General features: G+C 46.5%; 7 protein-coding genes across 7 annotated transcripts; 3 read left to right on the top strand and 4 right to left on the bottom strand.

Annotated features, from left to right (window-relative positions):
• Positions 1–326: 326 nt before the first annotated feature.
• C8R40DRAFT_1135911 (uncharacterized protein) lies at positions 327–1,305 on the top strand. The gene is made up of 4 exons (XM_046229363.1): positions 327–837; positions 984–1,012; positions 1,072–1,180; positions 1,233–1,305. The coding sequence occupies exon 1, from the start codon at positions 637–639 to the stop codon at positions 823–825; it is 189 nt and encodes a 62-aa protein (XP_046079275.1). The 5' UTR covers positions 327–636; the 3' UTR covers positions 826–837; positions 984–1,012; positions 1,072–1,180; positions 1,233–1,305.
• Positions 1,193–3,527, top strand: C8R40DRAFT_853072 (uncharacterized protein). Its single transcript, XM_046236457.1, has 14 exons — positions 1,193–1,533; positions 1,593–1,684; positions 1,741–1,773; positions 1,829–1,848; positions 1,909–1,923; positions 1,974–2,012; positions 2,075–2,103; positions 2,163–2,176; positions 2,239–2,271; positions 2,477–2,536; positions 2,588–2,719; positions 2,782–3,004; positions 3,062–3,107; positions 3,165–3,527. The coding sequence occupies exons 2-14, from the start codon at positions 1,618–1,620 to the stop codon at positions 3,417–3,419; spliced, it is 966 nt and encodes a 321-aa protein (XP_046079276.1). The 5' UTR covers positions 1,193–1,533; positions 1,593–1,617; the 3' UTR covers positions 3,420–3,527.
• On the bottom strand, positions 3,429–5,298 carry C8R40DRAFT_1135922 (uncharacterized protein). Its single transcript, XM_046229364.1, has 4 exons — positions 4,438–5,298; positions 4,104–4,388; positions 3,614–4,055; positions 3,429–3,546 (listed from the first exon to the last, which is right to left on the bottom strand). Exons 1-3 carry the CDS (start codon positions 5,176–5,178, stop codon positions 3,636–3,638), a joined length of 1,446 nt encoding a protein of 481 aa, XP_046079277.1. The 5' UTR covers positions 5,179–5,298; the 3' UTR covers positions 3,429–3,546; positions 3,614–3,635.
• An 86-nt stretch (positions 5,299–5,384) lies between these two features.
• Positions 5,385–7,648, top strand: C8R40DRAFT_1062692 (uncharacterized protein; the record flags this gene model as incomplete). The annotated part of the gene is made up of 5 exons (XM_046225485.1): positions 5,385–5,523; positions 5,573–5,749; positions 5,802–7,081; positions 7,137–7,501; positions 7,570–7,648. 5 exons carry the CDS (start codon positions 5,385–5,387, stop codon positions 7,646–7,648), a joined length of 2,040 nt encoding a protein of 679 aa, XP_046079278.1.
• A 207-nt stretch (positions 7,649–7,855) lies between these two features.
• C8R40DRAFT_1178124 (uncharacterized protein) lies at positions 7,856–11,556 on the bottom strand (the record flags this gene model as incomplete). The annotated part of the gene is made up of 5 exons (XM_046232806.1): positions 7,856–8,059; positions 8,123–10,891; positions 10,946–11,060; positions 11,115–11,359; positions 11,416–11,556. 5 exons carry the CDS (start codon positions 11,554–11,556, stop codon positions 7,856–7,858), a joined length of 3,474 nt encoding a protein of 1,157 aa, XP_046079279.1.
• Positions 11,557–12,039: 483 nt separating this feature from the next.
• C8R40DRAFT_1164089 (Bicoid-interacting protein 3-domain-containing protein) lies at positions 12,040–13,196 on the bottom strand (the record flags this gene model as incomplete). The annotated part of the gene is made up of 6 exons (XM_046230443.1): positions 12,040–12,086; positions 12,164–12,275; positions 12,345–12,498; positions 12,556–12,913; positions 12,981–13,102; positions 13,165–13,196. 6 exons carry the CDS (start codon positions 13,194–13,196, stop codon positions 12,040–12,042), a joined length of 825 nt encoding a protein of 274 aa, XP_046079280.1.
• Positions 13,197–14,135: 939 nt separating this feature from the next.
• On the bottom strand, positions 14,136–15,420 carry C8R40DRAFT_1164090 (WD40-repeat-containing domain protein; the record flags this gene model as incomplete). The annotated part of the gene is made up of 5 exons (XM_046230444.1): positions 14,136–14,315; positions 14,369–14,716; positions 14,780–14,868; positions 14,926–15,318; positions 15,372–15,420. 5 exons carry the CDS (start codon positions 15,418–15,420, stop codon positions 14,136–14,138), a joined length of 1,059 nt encoding a protein of 352 aa, XP_046079281.1.
• Between the last annotated feature and the right edge of the window lie 332 nt (positions 15,421–15,752).

Raw genomic sequence — 15,752 nt, forward strand, 5'->3', positions numbered from 1 at the left:
GCATGACGATGGACGTTTGGCTTTCAAGACTCTGGTCATCAGGATAGAACTAGATGGTTAGATCCCAACTCTCCGTTGAATATGATGCCGTGGGTTCGATTGAAACGCACAAAGCAGCCTACTTCTGCAGTTTAGTTTCCAAGGATAACTCATATACCTGTTTTAGCCGAATATACGATTGGTTGATTCGTTGCATCAGGTATGTTCACTTAGATGTGGACAGAGTACGCTTTCTCCGACTCTACACTGCCTAGTACTGACATATCTCTATTGTCAGGCTCTCAAACCGTTGAACAGGACGTGTTGATCAATAAAGAATACATTTGCAGCAATCTACATTGCAACCCATCTTCATCGTTCAACTTATGATCGCCTCAAGACTTGAGATATTGGTTTAACGAGCTCACCCAATGTACCGGAACTGCTCCTTCGACTTCATCCTCAGCTCCCTTATACAACTGCGGTTGAAATCAAGGATACATCGATGGACTGTTCATTTTGTATGTGATCCTCTTCTTTGCTATCTCTATAAAGCGTAAATTAGCTGGACACCAGGTATATTGCAAACTGGAACTCATGGCTTTTATGGTGCGGAAGTCATTGAGAAGCGCCTGAAGCTAACTCTTCTACACATTGATGCCGTCGACGCAGACTGGCAGACTGGATGATGCATCACTGTTGAGCATGTCATTCAACGTGATTATGCCGAGAACACGAGCAGTATCTCATGTGTCTTTTGCGTTGCTTCTTCTCGCGCGCGTACGAGCGAAACATCTCTGTTGCCCGAGCTTAACCGCAGATAATATGATATTACCTGCTGCGTAACAGGTGCAGGTCCTGAAGTTGTTATCGGGGCGAAACGAATTGAGAAAAACAGTTCAGCAAACAGGTGCGAAAAAAGCTCGACCTGCAGATAAGCTATTAAGCCTATGCATTCCGAACGTAACGCGGACCGCTGGCCTCCTCAAACCATTATACTTAACTTTTTTTGCCTTTCAGCATTAATTACCTCCTATCAAACAGGCCTTGTGAGCATCGCAAGCAGGATGTTAGGCTGAAATGGAAGCCCACGTCCTCTTGGGTACAGGGAAAGAATGATTTGAAGCCAGATTTGCTACTATCTAATGGCCACTGTGGAATCCTGGTGACATCGAGAATTCTGGAACCCGACGACTCCGGACTGGGAGTCGTTTCTTCACATGCTCGTTGACACGGTACCGGTTAGTACCGACCTTATAAGTTGAACTTAGTGGCAAGAAGTCAAAGTCCGAGCGAGGTACATACTGTACATAGAGACGGCTTGCACGATGATCATTATTATACTGGGAGAAGTTCAAAAAAAGACGCTGCCGAATTCGTCGAGGAACCTCCGCTTTAGAAGCACCATTCAGAATGATTCCGTTATTCTGATCATGATCCACGGGAGCTTTTACGAGGAAGTTTTTGTGTGGGTGCGAGCGTTGATACGTCTACGGGAAATGAATATCATCTGGCGTGATCCTAACAAAAGAGGGCTCATGAAATTTTCACATCGCGCGTTTCTTTCCTTAGCTTCTGTCAGTAGGTCCCTTTAACGCGGTTACCGACCTTAGGAGCGTCTGAAAGGCTCTTCGCGGCATGTCGCTCCTCTCTGACATCATCCAGGATGCTGTTAAGGACGTCTACGCCTCTAGATACGCTAGCTGTGAGTAGATGGATGCTGTTTTTATCTACTCCATTTACTGACGGAATCTTTGATAGTGGCTGCGAGTGTAATCATCGTCTATGACCATCGTTCGCTTGTTTTCTCTTCAATCTGAACACTCCCGTTTGACTTTATTTATTGTAGTGATCACTCTGGATAACGAGGTGAGTACATTTTTTCTTCTATTTCATGGGCAGTTTCGATCCTTTTTCTCTGTATTGCAGTTCGACTTGATATGGGTGGGTGAATTGCGTTCGCGCAGATTTCCTGCTCGCCTAATGCTGCGCAGAAAAGCTCATGGTCAATCGGAAAAGGTTTATTCATTATTGTGAGCATCCTTTTGGTGATCTCCATTTTTCCCATTGAAGGTTCACAATGGTTGCTTTCAAGAATCGTTACTATTCGCTGGCCTCTGTCGTGTGAGTCATGACCTTGCGTAGACAAGTGTTTTATCCAACGCGTTGATCTCGTATCAAAGTGCCAACAACTACGGTGATTGCTTCCTCGGAATTCCACATACGCCCATAGTTGATACGAGTCCGTCGCAACTACAGCTCTCTTTGGAACAGCTCTCACTAATTCAGTAGGTGCACGTTAATGTGTATGTTTCAATTTGTTCCTAATGGTTCTTGCCGCATAGGGGTGAGTTCTCAACCATTTCGGTGGACTGGATCTCGAGCTCATCCTGCCGTGCTAACAAATTCATGATTCATTTCGCATTGGCAGCTGTTCGTCCATCTTTCCCATGCTCAGACCTACGGCATTTCATTAACACTAGATCAAATGTTATAGGTCTTCGGTACTATCATTGGCAAGGCTGGACCGGCCTCATTGCTTGTATGATAGCAGAAAGTGCGCTTCAACTCCCGCTGAACGGATTATCATTGAACCTCAATTTTACAGCAATTCTACAAATGCGGTTATACGCCTTGTACTTTCTTAACAAGCGGATTCTGTACTTGATGGTTGGGAGCTTCATCCTTACTTCAGCGAGTGCCGCTACCATCATGAGCATTGCCATAAATCAATTCCAAGGTAGGTTTCTTCCGAGCCCTCTTTCTACTTCCTATTACCGCTGCTGAGTTCAAAACTCCCAGCTGAAACCCATCTATTACCCGGACTACCCTGTGTAGCACTTCACGTCCCTTCATATTTTTATAGTTTCTGGATTCCGATCCTAGCTTTTGAAACGCTACTGTGTATCCTTGCGCTCATTCGTGGATTCCGGGCTCATACCGAAAGTGGGTACCCAGTTCGTTCAGATTCGGGAAAGCGCCTTGTGAGTCTCTTGATTAGAGACTCTGTTTGTTATTACGTGGTGTAAGCATTTTCGACTAACATTGCTGCCTTTTTACTTACGTTTAACTTGCTCATTAGCATGTTTGCCACCTACTTAACGTGTTTGTTGGTGTGGGTTGTCAATGTACGGTCGGAATCGTAATGATCAACCTGAATTGTACTGATTCCATTTACAAGCTAGATTGACCTTCTCGAAGTCCCTATTGGATTTTCGATTGCCTTCTCCTGCGTTCTTGGGAACAGGGTCATCTTCAACGTTCGAAAAGTGAATCAAGAGATGAAGGGATCTAGTGAGACCACAACCAATGACGGGACTGATAAGCTGGATTCTCTGGATGATCCAGAACCACTATCGGATACTTTGACAGACTTCGAAATGGCTCAGCTACGGTCATTAAGAGCTGATACCATTGAAGGAGCTCATCTTGTGATTTGAGGAACCTTGCAACGTATATACTGTATCAGCAAGTCAAGTTGTAGCATTTAGATTATACAAGTCACACTTCTAAACGGTTATCTTGTTAGATTATTTCGGGTTATTTTGTTGGGTTATCGACTCGATTCTGGGCAGATAAAACGTGTACATTGTTAATCGCGAGATACAGATCAATGTGAGTAGAAAACATATACTTAAAATGACCACAATGGTCCATTAAACTTCTGCCACATTGTCGTCTGCACCTATTATCGCCATGACCTGCTCCCGAGTTATGTAGCGTTCACCTATAACCTGAGGACCTGTGAACTTTTTCACTTGATGTCCAGCGACGGGAGCCTCGCTGGAGTCCGAATCGTGGTCTTCATCCGAACCATGAACTGGTTTGGGAGGCTTCTTGTGCTTTGACCGCTCGATCCGTCTTTGAATATAAGCAACACGTTTTCTCTGAGCAGGCGGTGGTGCAGGGGTATATCCTGTGAACGAAGTAGGGAACGCCAATGTAGAGATCTTGGAGTGTCGCATAGGGGATGAAGAGGTGTAAGGCGATGAAGGAAGAAAGTCTGATATCCGAGTCGGCGAGGAAGAGTCGTGCGTCAAACTAGGCGTAGAGGATAAACTCGAATCTTGTTGCGACTGCGCAGGAATTCAATACGGATTTACCGGTCACAGCACACGACATACCTGATGAAAATTCGGAGGCGATATACCCACTGAATCAAGAAGGAACTTGGCAAATGCATTCTTTGGTTCGTTCCAAGTATCTATATCGATGTCCATCTTCAAGTCTTCAGCGTAATCTTCTTCAGGATCTAGTTCGTCGTCTTCTAAAGGGGAAAGATACACATGTCCACGGGCTTGGAAAACATAGGGGGTGTTTCCAGCACCTGCACGAGATGCAATAGGGCCTTTGAACAAAGTGATTTGAACTTGCACTGGACACTCAGAGTCGGAAAGTGAGGAATGAAACTGAAGAAAACGTTGGAGTACGCAAACAAAAAAATGCGGCACGACGCACGTATACAATAGCACTTTTATCATCTGGAACCTCGCCATTGATGGCTGGCTTCCAGACGTGTCCCAAAGTATAGTCCTCTTCTGCCTCCCACCGAGCCTGTGCCTGCCCGTTCTCAATCTCCTCCGACAGCTCGTCTTCTTCGTCTTCGTCTTCATTATCAAACTCGTCATCTTCTCGCCAATGTACACCATAATCCCATTCCTGCTTGTAGCGATATGGATCCCTGGAGCTCGACAGTCTAACAGACGTCTCTGAGCTCCTGATGGTGCCAGGCTTGTACAGATTTGAGTACATCACGACTTTCTTTCGTATCTCGAACAAGTGGCCCGTCCTCTCGTCCTCTTCGTCGGTGGATTTTCCGGGCTGACCTCCAAAGAGAAAGGCGATTAAGGTTCGGAGATGCTTAAAGTTGTAGGATAGAGGAACCTGCACAACGCGATAAACCCCTTCCTTGTCGCGATTCGTTCCATGCCGAAAGAATTGGAAACGGAGTGGTAGATGCCGTCCATATGATGACTTGGAAGGCAGAGACGCGCTCAGAGTACGTGTTCTTCCGAATGGGTTCGAAGGTGAGTCGGATGGATAAAGCGGAAAAGGTGTCGAGGACGAAGAAGGGAACAGATGAACGGAACTAGACGCCTTTGCTGGCGTAACTGGGTTACTAACAGACGGAAACAAAATCTGCCTCCGCTTCGATGTGTGCAAGGGACTAGAACCTTGTGCTCTCCGCTTAAGCGACATGTTGACTGCAGAAGTACTGTGAAATAGAGTAGAATGTAGATTGCAAAGTGTAGTGCTTTGGTAAACAACGTAAACTAAAACATGTCGCGTTGTGGAACTTCACGTGACCTGTACTGACAATAGTTTGTCTGTCACTGTCACGAGGGCGCTGAATGCCCTAATCATGACGCCACGCGCAACTTTTGTTCGCCCAAGTTTAGGTTGCCATGCCTGCAAATCGAGGAAGAAAGAAAAAAAGTTCCAATGTCAAACGATCATTACAATCAGATCTAGCTCGAGATGTAGAAAATGCTCGCGGTTGGGCAGAAATTGTCCAAATCATACGCGATCAGCATCAGATACCCGGTGTGTTTTGCAGCTTGGGCTTCTCAACTCGCAATCTAACCTGTTTCAGACCTTTTCACTAAGGCCGGGCTGAAGAGAGTCTATCTGAACTTTGATCAAATGTTTCAACAACTGGATTCTACTTTCCAGAAGTATGAAGATAATGACGAGATCGTTGGGGGCGTAGTTGGCATATACACCCAGATGTGTGAGGATGCTGTTCTTCGAACCAAATTATGCGAGAATGGTGAGTTATATAATGTGAAGAGCTGTCTTCGTGAATATTGATCATAGTCCAGGTCTTCTCTCGCGATTATTTCCCTTGCTCAAAAGAGATGTTTGCAGACAAATGGCTCTTCATACGCTAGTCAACATTGGTCATCATGGTGGGACCAATGTACACGCAGAGATTGCTCGACAGGCTCCTATTCTCGTGCAAACTCTCTTGGACCATCCCGAGGAGCATCAAACAGTTGAACACATCATCGTCATCCTATCGCATTCAGTTGGCGCTGCTGTCAATGGCGACTCCCAAGCACCTGAAATGCCTGAGATTCACCGTTCTTTGGATATGAGAATCATTCTGAAGACGACGATTCATCATATGCGACAGCTCTATGCCTCAAAGACTTTGATCGACCACGGAAATCAACTTGTTTTCGCCTCCGCAATGCATTGTTCCGCTGCTTTCAGATCCGAACCAGATCTGGACAAATTCCTGGTCGCTGGACTCAAGAGCAAAAACTGGGGCCTTCGTGGGTCTTGCTTGGGCGCCATGATACGTTCCTACATTCTCTCTACTGTTCCAGACCGACCAGCATTGGGACCGGCTCAGTTGATCCAGATTTTTGGCTCTGCGTGGCCTCCCCATCTTCTCGAGGTGATGAACCAATATGGACTTTCTCGGTGCCAAACCACTCAGCAACGCGGGCATGCGATGGCACTTTCAGATGCGATAACCGGGGCTCACAGTCGTGACCACTACATCCTCGGTGGGAAGCTGGCCGATCTTACTCTTCTCACAGAGTTCTCTTTGCCAGCAACGCCTATGTTTCCTCTTAGTGAAATCATACCCCGCTGCGTGGAAGCGCTGCGCGCCAGAGGAACTGCTGCTGATACAGACAAAGCCGACATTCTCGAAATGAAGTACTTGATCAGATTACAAGACTGGGATGGAATAAAGTCCAAGGCTCAGCAATTCCTAGCGCGCAACCCTGATTCCGCTTACACGTTTTATGCACTCACCCTTCGACCAGGTAGCGAAGATGGTCTTCGTGCGGCGAAAAAGGGTTTGAAGTGTAAGGAGAATAATACCACACCATATCTCTATTTCCAGCTTCTTCGTCGTGCAATCGAACTTGCAGCAGACTTGGGCGTGTGCTACTTTCAAGAGTATGATCAGCATGGTAGGATGATGTGGGAAGAGGCTATCGCGTTCTTAATGAGTGCGTTGGAAGATTCCAAGACGTTCATCGAGCAGGCACCCCCTGATAATCCTTATATGATGGCTATTCTGCACTGGAACATCGTTTTGACGATCACAATGGAGGGCCCGAATGCCGATTTGAAGATGGTCGAGGTGGGATTATGATCCCTAGTACAGAAGCCCTATACTAACCAACGATGACCCATAGGGCGCACGAAAGAAGCTTAAGATCTCAGAAGAAATCAGCGAACATCTCAGATCTCCAATCCTTTACACGCAAACATATGCAACACAGATGCTTGTCGTAGACTTGTACGCAGAAGCCGAGAAGGACTGGGCAGCAGGAATCAAATTAATGGACGAACGCCTCGATGAACAGATACCACCTCCGGATTTCCCCAAGAAAGCTGAAGATGAACTCACAGCTTGGTTGAACGACATGAGTTTAAAGAAGTTTACTTGTTCTAGCGCTACTCCCAAAGTCAACGTCAAGGACCTTTGGTATAAGCAATGCTCATGGTGTCGGAACCCGAGTGCGGTACTAAGGAAATGTTCAGGATGTGAATCCGCCAGGTGAGTACATATGCTAGAGCTTGACTGTTGGTTTGCGAAGGTTACCGACCTAAATTGGGTTTTTGTAGGTATTGCGATAGTCAATGTCAGAAAGCACATTGGTCGAACCATAAGAAAGAATGCAAAGCCCGCATTTCCGGATCGTAGTTTCCAATCATTTGTATACTTATTTGTGTAAAATGCTTGTAATACATACAATTTGCTTTGCTGATCTAGGTATAATGGTGAATTACTTACTTACATTGACTACACAGTCCGCAAATGAAATCGTTACAGTCGATTGATACAAATATATTCGGGATGCCTTTGGAATCAAGTTGCAACAGAATCGATAATTCACGAGGCTTGCTCGATTCATACTCGTTCATACATGCATATGTATGCTTTGGCTTTGAGGACTTCCTCCAGCGTGGTGAGCCGCACTACAGTGTCGCTGATATAAGCCCATTGCCTAGGTCCAGCAGCGGGTGGGGGAGGTATCGAATCAACTTGTGTAGCTGCTGCAGGCATGTCCGACTGTCTGGGAAGGGCTGTATAAGAGATATAATGACCTCCGAGCTAAGAAAAAGAAAAATCAGTAAGATATTGACACTGAACACCGGTCAATCGAGAAAAGCTTACCATATTGCCAATGTGTACTACCACAGCATACAATCGGTACATACACCGTTCTTTATGACTTTCGCTCTTCCTTTTGACACCGCTGGCACCCATATGTCTCTGCTTCCCCAGCCCAAAATCTTCTTTCTTGGGCGCGAGAAATGGTGTCAGATCGAAATATTCCGGAAAAGCAACATAATCTTCGAGCTTCTTGAACCCGCTGGAAAATGATATGATCGCGCTCTTATTGATCTGCTGGAACCTTTTCAGGTGGATGACGAGGATAGGAGGCGGAGTAGCGATCAAGTAGCGTTTATACGCCGGACGCATGATTACAGGTTTTGGGCCTTTAGACTTCTTGGGATTCTTCTTCGTCAATGAAGATCGAGATTTGGATGATGATGGTCGATGATGCTGCTGACCGTTGTTACCATTCGTCTCAAACAACACGGCGCTTGGCGTAGTAGAAGGATTGGTCATTGATGTGTCAGCTAGCGATTCGACGGATTGACCTGAAGCAGCTGCAGAAGCCGTAGTGCTTATCGACGTTGTGTCGCTTTCCCCGCCATCCACATCGGAACTATAATTCGTTGAAGTGGAAGCACTGATTCCGGTCCCAATATGACTATTCGTGCTGGATGACACAAGATGTAAGAGTTCGGAAGAGTCTGTTGAGGGAGTAGCATCCGTGAATACTTCAGATCTCCGAAACAAGGATTTATCGTCAGGCTTAGCTGTAGGTAGCGAAGGACTACATCTTCCTTCTTCTTCTGTCGTGGTACGTATCGAAGGTAGGCGGGGACCTTCCGAAATCAAATCGCTGGGCCTTCTGAATGACTGCGTTTGTTGGTTATTTGTATCAACAAGACTTTGGGGGGTGGTACTGGATGATGTTTGGAGATTAGAGTTCCCCGCAACGTCTGGTGGTGAAGATATGACCGAAAACGCATCACTCTTGTTTCCATGAGCATACAAGCCCAGATGCGGCGAGGAAAACGAGGAAAGCGGTTTATGAGTTAAAGTTGGCGAGGCTGGAGCAGACGATGTCGTCCGTAGATTCGCGGCACTGCCAGGTACCTCTTCAATAGAACCGGAAGTTGTTGGCGATGTATCCTCGCTTTCACTTCCGCGCTCATGATCATCCTCATCATCTTCGTCCCCGCTATCCTCCTCGGTACTGTTTTCGTCCTCGCTATCATCATTGCCATATTCGTCCTCTTCGTCCTCCTCTCTAATTCGTTCGCGACCCCGTTTTCCTTCCCGCTTCTTTTCCCTCTCCTCGTACCACCCATTTGCTAACTTCCAACACCGTCTACATCCGACCATGTTTTCTCCGTCCAGTACCTCGACGGCAGTGAACATTCGCAGACATTCTTCTATTCCAGCCAGTGGCAGCTGTGCTAATTTTGCAAGCCACGCAGTTGCGGGACTGGAAGATGGCAAGGAACCTGACGATGTACTGGATGGTACAGACCCTTGTGGATCGTCCCCATGAGTCCAGTGGGCCAAAAAGTCAAAGGGTTTTGCGCCTGAGACAGGTGTAGTATGGATATCAGCTAATATTGCACGAAGATAGTCTTCTTCGTCCTTCGAAGGTTTAGGCAGATTGGGTGATTTTGACCGATGATGATGTCGATGAATTTCGTTGTGTACACCGTTCAAGGTAGGGATGGCACTTTCGGAAGAACTTGGAGTCAGGGATTGTGGACGAGGTTTCAACTTCTGAAGTGGCACTTGGTCCTGGGATGTTATCGCCCGTTTGAGAAATATCGGCGGGGTTGACTGAGGTCTTTCTGGTGATAGTGAAGGACGAGAAAGACGAATTTCGGGTTGTCGAACTGTTTCAGCAGTAGTATTCGGCGGTGATCTTGCACGTTCTGTACTAAGATCAATGCTACGACGATTCCTAGAGCGAGAACTCCTTTCTTTTGCATGTTCCTTTCCTTTCCTACCTATTCCCACAGACATACTGATCCTCCGTCCAATACGGGCCCAGCCATCCTTGTCCTTCGATTTGTCAGATCGTACTAACTTGGGCGGGTCTACGAATTCTAGATGCTTCTCGTCTGAAGTGGGCGGGACAAGACCAGGCGGATGAGGCAAAGGCCTCTCGGTGGACTCATTATCCGTGGATACATCGATGATCACAGCGTCATCTTCGTCGTCAGTGACAGTGGCAGCTGTATTGTTGCCCGTCAAACCATCCAAACTCCTCCGCCGACTTTCATCTGGAGAAAAGATCGGCTCATGATGTACGACGCCATTCGCGTTCGGAAAAGCAGGGACAGAAGAAGCCCGGGTCCCAGAGGTATTTGGTTCGGATGGGATATGTGCGTCGAGAGAGGTGTGAGACGGAGGCGAAGTCTCGCTAGGTAGGGGAGGTGAAATTGAAATCGCAAGATTCGAAGGTGATTGACTCCGAGGTTCATTACTAGGGGTAGGAGTGTGTCGTTTGCTCTTCCCGCCAACCATGCCCATTTTCCGAGCGAATTTCTTCAACTTTTCGCGCCTTTTCTCCTTTGCGTAATCCTCTGCCTTGATGCTTAAGCTTAAATCGTTAAAATCCTCGTAGGTTTGTGAGACGTTCTTGCACTTCTGGCAAACAAGAATGCTGGTAAGTTGTCCGCCAAAAAGCATGTCAGACAGAGATGTAAGCTGGGTGGATTCGGCTTCCTGGTCGTGATCAGATTCATCGAGGACAGAATGAACATTGGTAGGCATGATTGTGGAGCGGCGCTGAGGTTGACGTTTGTTGCCTGGAGAAGGAGGTGGTTGGCGTTTCTTAATTACCTGCAATTAATCGGATTGGTAGCCGTAGTGATGGGCTAGCAATAGGACACGTACATCGAACTCTTCCATCCTCATAGCATCTAACAATATGCGCAAGAATTCATGAGCATCCTGCTGCGCGAAGTCCATGTATTGATCGTATTTACGTCCTAATGTGGCGAGTAATTGTCTGGAAACCGATAAGTAAGTGAGTCGGGTAGAATGAAACGCAACAATGACTCACTGAGGACTCATACTCTCCCGCTTCCGTAGCCGCTGTGCTTCCCAAGCACGGTACATGATACTGATGAACACGTCTCCGATGGGCATCGAATTATCCCACTTTTGTTCATATATACCTCCTAATTCATGTCCATTCGTGAGCTGCGGCGATCTTTGTGAGGCAAGCAACGTGTTAGAGTGCTCTTGAACCTGTGATGGAATTGGTTCGAAGTGTACTAATTGCGATAGGAGACGGGTTGCGATGAGCTAGATGGAATAGAGCTGGGTTCAATTTGTACTCCAAGAGAACAGCACAAACTCACTCCTTGTAGCACAGAATTCATGAAGCAAGTATTTCCATGGTTGATTAGACCGGGAGGCAGCAACGACAGTCGTTCCTGCTCTTCCTGCTGCTTTTTGGCGCGGTAAATTTCTTGAGGGGTCGGAGCCTTCGATTTCGCCATCGTCCCAGGCCGCGCCGAAAGATATAGATCAAGAGATGAAGGATTCTGTGGTGATTTTTCCCCCGGAGATAAATAATATAAGCAGAAAGGAATGAATGAGCTGCGGGAGAGTAAGGTCTATGGACAAACTATGGAACTGGTTCGGCCCGCCGGTAAACGCGGATGACAAGTCCTCGGATCTAAATTGGGACCGCTCGCAGCCGCTCGCAGTGAGCAGAATTTGTGAGTATGTAATTTGTGAGAGGGAAGAGAAGATTACACGGGCTAGAGGATGCGGTGCAATAACAGTTTGAGATCAGATTTGCTCTCATCTCACGAATCATTTTCAGGCACCGAGGAATGTAAACCATTATCTATCGGTTCTCTAAGGTTCTTTAAGGTTCTCTTGCCGACAAAATCATATAGAAAGCTTAGAGCCGGAGTTCTTAAAAAAACACCTTCAAAAATCTGCGATGGAATGCATCCATACCGATTGACATTGTATCAAGTCACATGCTGTTTAACATATAGAGCAACAGTTCGACGGAACCCTTAAACAGTAAATAACAAATTAGGACCGGCCGCTTAACAACATTCTGTAGCTTCAGAGTCAAACAAAATCACTCACCTCCATCTCCGGTGGTACCAAGATGGCAGGCGGGACTGAATCCTATATCTCCGAGAATGGAGTCAAAGTCACTAGGACGCAGTTCAAGCGTTTGGGCAGAGTTTCGGAGCGACTAGGTTTTTTCCAATACATGGAAGTGTCAGTTCACGGAATCAAGACGTCCAGACTAACAGCCACTCACATCGTTCAATCTTTTGGCTTTTTTGTACGTGTCCCATTCTTGAGGCTCCAGAATGAACACACCTCCTGGCTCTAGGACTGAATACACACGACGAAAGAAAGCGCGCAACCCTTCATCTCCACCATTGATATGAATCCACTTTGATATCGAAAACCTACTCAAGAGTTAGCGTCAACGAAGTTTGAACAATCAAGATATTTGGAAGACTTGCGCAATGACCACATCATATCCATTTGCATCCTCCACGATCTCTTCCGTAACCCAATCCGCTGTTCTAAAAGAGACATTATGGGGAAACGCATGTTTTCCACGGATCTTTGAAGGTGGAATAGGCAGGGGACCGAAGGAATGCTGCAAGGAAGCAGGGAAGTAATCGGCCTGAAGATAAGTAACTTCCATCGAGGCGTTTCGCGTTAGGTCCTCAAAATCCATCAAGTCATTGCCTTTATTTGATTGTGATGATTGAGGTTTTTGTAGAGACCAAACCACTTGTCGTCTTTTCCACGCAGCACGAATGAGGGTATTGTCAATGTCGACTCCCACTACTTTATGTGCGCCCCTAGATTGGGCTTGAAATAAGAATACACATCGCATCAGTCCTAAAAACCTGATTGGAATAAAGAAGCGGAACTTCACCTATCTCACAAGTGACCCATCCTGCGTTACACCCTATATCCAGAACTCGTTTACCACTGAACGTGTTTTCTGGCAGCAGTGCCAGTCGAGGATCAGTAACAGACGGCCGTTTCAGGTAGTAGCTGTGAGAAGACTTGTCAGATCCTATAGTGTTGATAAAGAAAGGAGACTCGAGAAAGTTTACCCATAGTAATTTCCGTGAGTGGGTACTGACATGAGGATGAACAGAATTCGAATAAGTCACTTAGCCTTCGGGATAAAAGCTATCTATCAAACAATCTACGGGAGGGCCTCACTCAACCTCTGAGTCTCCAATCAGGAAACTCAAAACAAGCGTTCGCAGCCAACGACATGGGCGCATCGACAGATGCGTGAGAATATTACAGGCGCGAAGAAATTCGCCGGATTTTATGGAGGTCTATAGATGTCTACACATACATATGGTGCTCGTTTGGGGCATCGCGTCGATGGATGTTCCAATGTCTAATGTCCGTCGTCTTACGATAGACGGCCTCGTTCTTAGAAAACCAGTCACCTCCCCCCGCGCATTTCGATTGTATTCATTGAACAACGACCAATGGATGTACTACTCCATTGCATCTTTCGCTGATTATTCCCAAGTTGACCAGCCTCGTGCTGACCAAAGTATCTCTACCAGAACCATTCGCCGTCCTGGTCAGTTTCCGCCTTCGAAATATAGTCTCACAACTTTACTGACCAGTGCCATGCAAGTCTCACTCACAAAGAGACGGTAACGATTCTGCTTTATCTCCCATCACTGCCAGAGCTGTCTTTCCAAGACCCAAAGGTTGCAAACATATGCTGCCAACCCATCTCTACTTTATTCCTTGAAAGCCTGCATAATTGGCAATGAAACTCTTGTTGTTCTGCGCACTGACACAGGAAGTCAATTCTGCAGCAACCATCGAAACCGTTTCTCGTTACTGGCGCAGTCTGCTTGAGGAGGGTTATGTTGTTTTTTAATCGGAAATCCACGATACAACAGCGTACGCACCGCTGCTGCAATTTGACAAGGTCGGGATGCAGATCGTTGTAAAATGCCGGATAAGTGAGACTTACATATGTTGTTTGGAGTGTTTGTGTGACTACTGCCAGTTTTACGAGGTGAGATACAGTTTGGGTCGTATTGTATTGTCATGTTCTTTGTATTCTCCAAACCTTCACCATACCATCGTCCCCAGAAGTAGCTAGAAGATCTTCATAACCCTTCCGCGGACACCACACCACTGAGTTGATATCAAAAACTCCATGCGCTGCAGGCAGACGAGCAATGAGTTTGACCAATGGAACGTCTGCCGTAGAGGAAGGATTTTCCTGAAGGCAGGTGGGTTTGATAAGAATTTCGAGCAAGTTGAAACAGATCTTACAGAGAGATCCCACACACGGACAACACCATCTCCGCCAGCACTAGCAATCCAACCGAGGGAAGAGTCATTTTCTTGGCTTGACTTTCCTACACCCCAACTGACAGAATACACACTTCTCTCCTGGCCTTCCAGCACTAGCACACACTTGAAATCATATTCGCCGTTACGCCTCCAGAGACGCACTGTTTTGTCATCAGAAGCAGAGGCGAGATACTTGCCATTCGGAGACCACGACAAAGACCATACGGTTGACTGGTGCCCAGTAAGGGTGGCGCAGCAAAACCAGTCATCCTGCGGATCATCAACGTATAGTTTGATCGTATCGTCATAAGATCCAGAAGCAAGAATCTGCACGGACGATGTAGTAATGAGATAAAAAGACCGAAAGATGTTTGGCTAGGGCACGTCGACCTCTTCTGTTGGATGCCATGCTACGCATTTGACGTCTTGAGTGTGCTCCATGAGCACTCCCATACATTCAAAATCCGAATCCGGTTGTACTTTGAGTGGCGATGTAAGTATAGTTGGTATTCGATATTCGTATTATGAACACACACCTTCCCATATCCAAACCGTTTTATCTCGACTACAGCTAGCAAGCAAAGTACCTGTACTCGAGTACGCCACGCTCTTACATTCGGTTTCATGGCCTTCTAATAAGCTTGCACATTCCCATTCGCCTGGGTTACCATTATCGTCTAACTCTTGCTCCCATATCCCGATGTTGGAGTCGAATGAAGCTGTAGCCAAAGTACGACCGGAAGGGGACCATGCTACAGATCTGACCGTTTTGAGATGTCCAGTAGGTATGCTTGCAGCTAGTGTAAAGTTTAAGGTCCCCTCGCCATCATGGCTATAAGTGAACAATTTGACGGATTTGTCGGCGGAGCAGGAAGCCAGTAGTGATTTCGCGGGATTCCAAGCTATGTGCCAAGCTCGGTCTTCGTGACCTGTGCAAGGTGTGTTTGGCATTGGAGACACTTGACGGATCAATGTTGCTCACCACCCAGTTGAGCAACGTTGGACAATGTGTAAGGAAGGTCTTCATCCATAGCGATCAGTCACCAGTGATCGTAGTATGGTATTAAAAAAAGCAGTAAGCGTCTAATCTGAATAAATAATAAGCGCCTCCACATTCGCTCATTAATGTCGACGACCACGAATACGTGGTCACCAAATGACAATGAATACTTTCCACTCAACTGCAACCAACTCTCCATGCTGATATGTACTCTTGCTATCGCGAGATTTGACAGGATTTGACGCGTGACTAGAAGAGCAGAATCTTTGCTCAGGAACATGTATGTAGGATATACTGTGAAGGACCGACAATTTCGAGATATTTTTCCGTCATAAAGGGTCCTTCTACTAAGCACTAAGCTCA

This window comes from Lentinula edodes, assembly GCF_021015755.1.
Source record: "Lentinula edodes strain Le(Bin) 0899 ss11 chromosome Unknown C8R40scaffold_75, whole genome shotgun sequence".
Taxonomy (NCBI): domain Eukaryota; kingdom Fungi; phylum Basidiomycota; class Agaricomycetes; order Agaricales; family Omphalotaceae; genus Lentinula; species Lentinula edodes.

What these genes read in the sequence shown, in the direction of transcription:
- C8R40DRAFT_1135922 (XM_046229364.1), bottom strand. Translation starts at nt 5,178, where the DNA reads ATGTCGCTTAAGCGGAGAGCACAAGGTTCTAGTCCCTTGCACACATCG. An exon ending in ATAAAAGTGCTATTGTATAC is followed by an intron (nt 4,389 to 4,437) that starts GTGCGTCGTGCC and finishes CGTTTTCTTCAG; the next exon opens with TTTCATTCCTCACTTTCCGA. An exon ending in CGCCTCCGAATTTTCATCAG is followed by an intron (nt 4,056 to 4,103) that starts GTATGTCGTGTG and finishes ATTCCTGCGCAG; the next exon opens with TCGCAACAAGATTCGAGTTT.
- C8R40DRAFT_1135911 (XM_046229363.1), top strand. Translation starts at nt 637, where the DNA reads ATGCCGTCGACGCAGACTGGCAGACTGGATGATGCATCACTGTTGAGC.
- C8R40DRAFT_853072 (XM_046236457.1), top strand. Translation starts at nt 1,618, where the DNA reads ATGTCGCTCCTCTCTGACATCATCCAGGATGCTGTTAAGGACGTCTAC. An exon ending in GAAAAGGTTTATTCATTATT is followed by an intron (nt 2,013 to 2,074) that starts GTGAGCATCCTT and finishes GTTGCTTTCAAG; the next exon opens with AATCGTTACTATTCGCTGGC. An exon ending in TGCTTGTATGATAGCAGAAA is followed by an intron (nt 2,537 to 2,587) that starts GTGCGCTTCAAC and finishes TCAATTTTACAG; the next exon opens with CAATTCTACAAATGCGGTTA.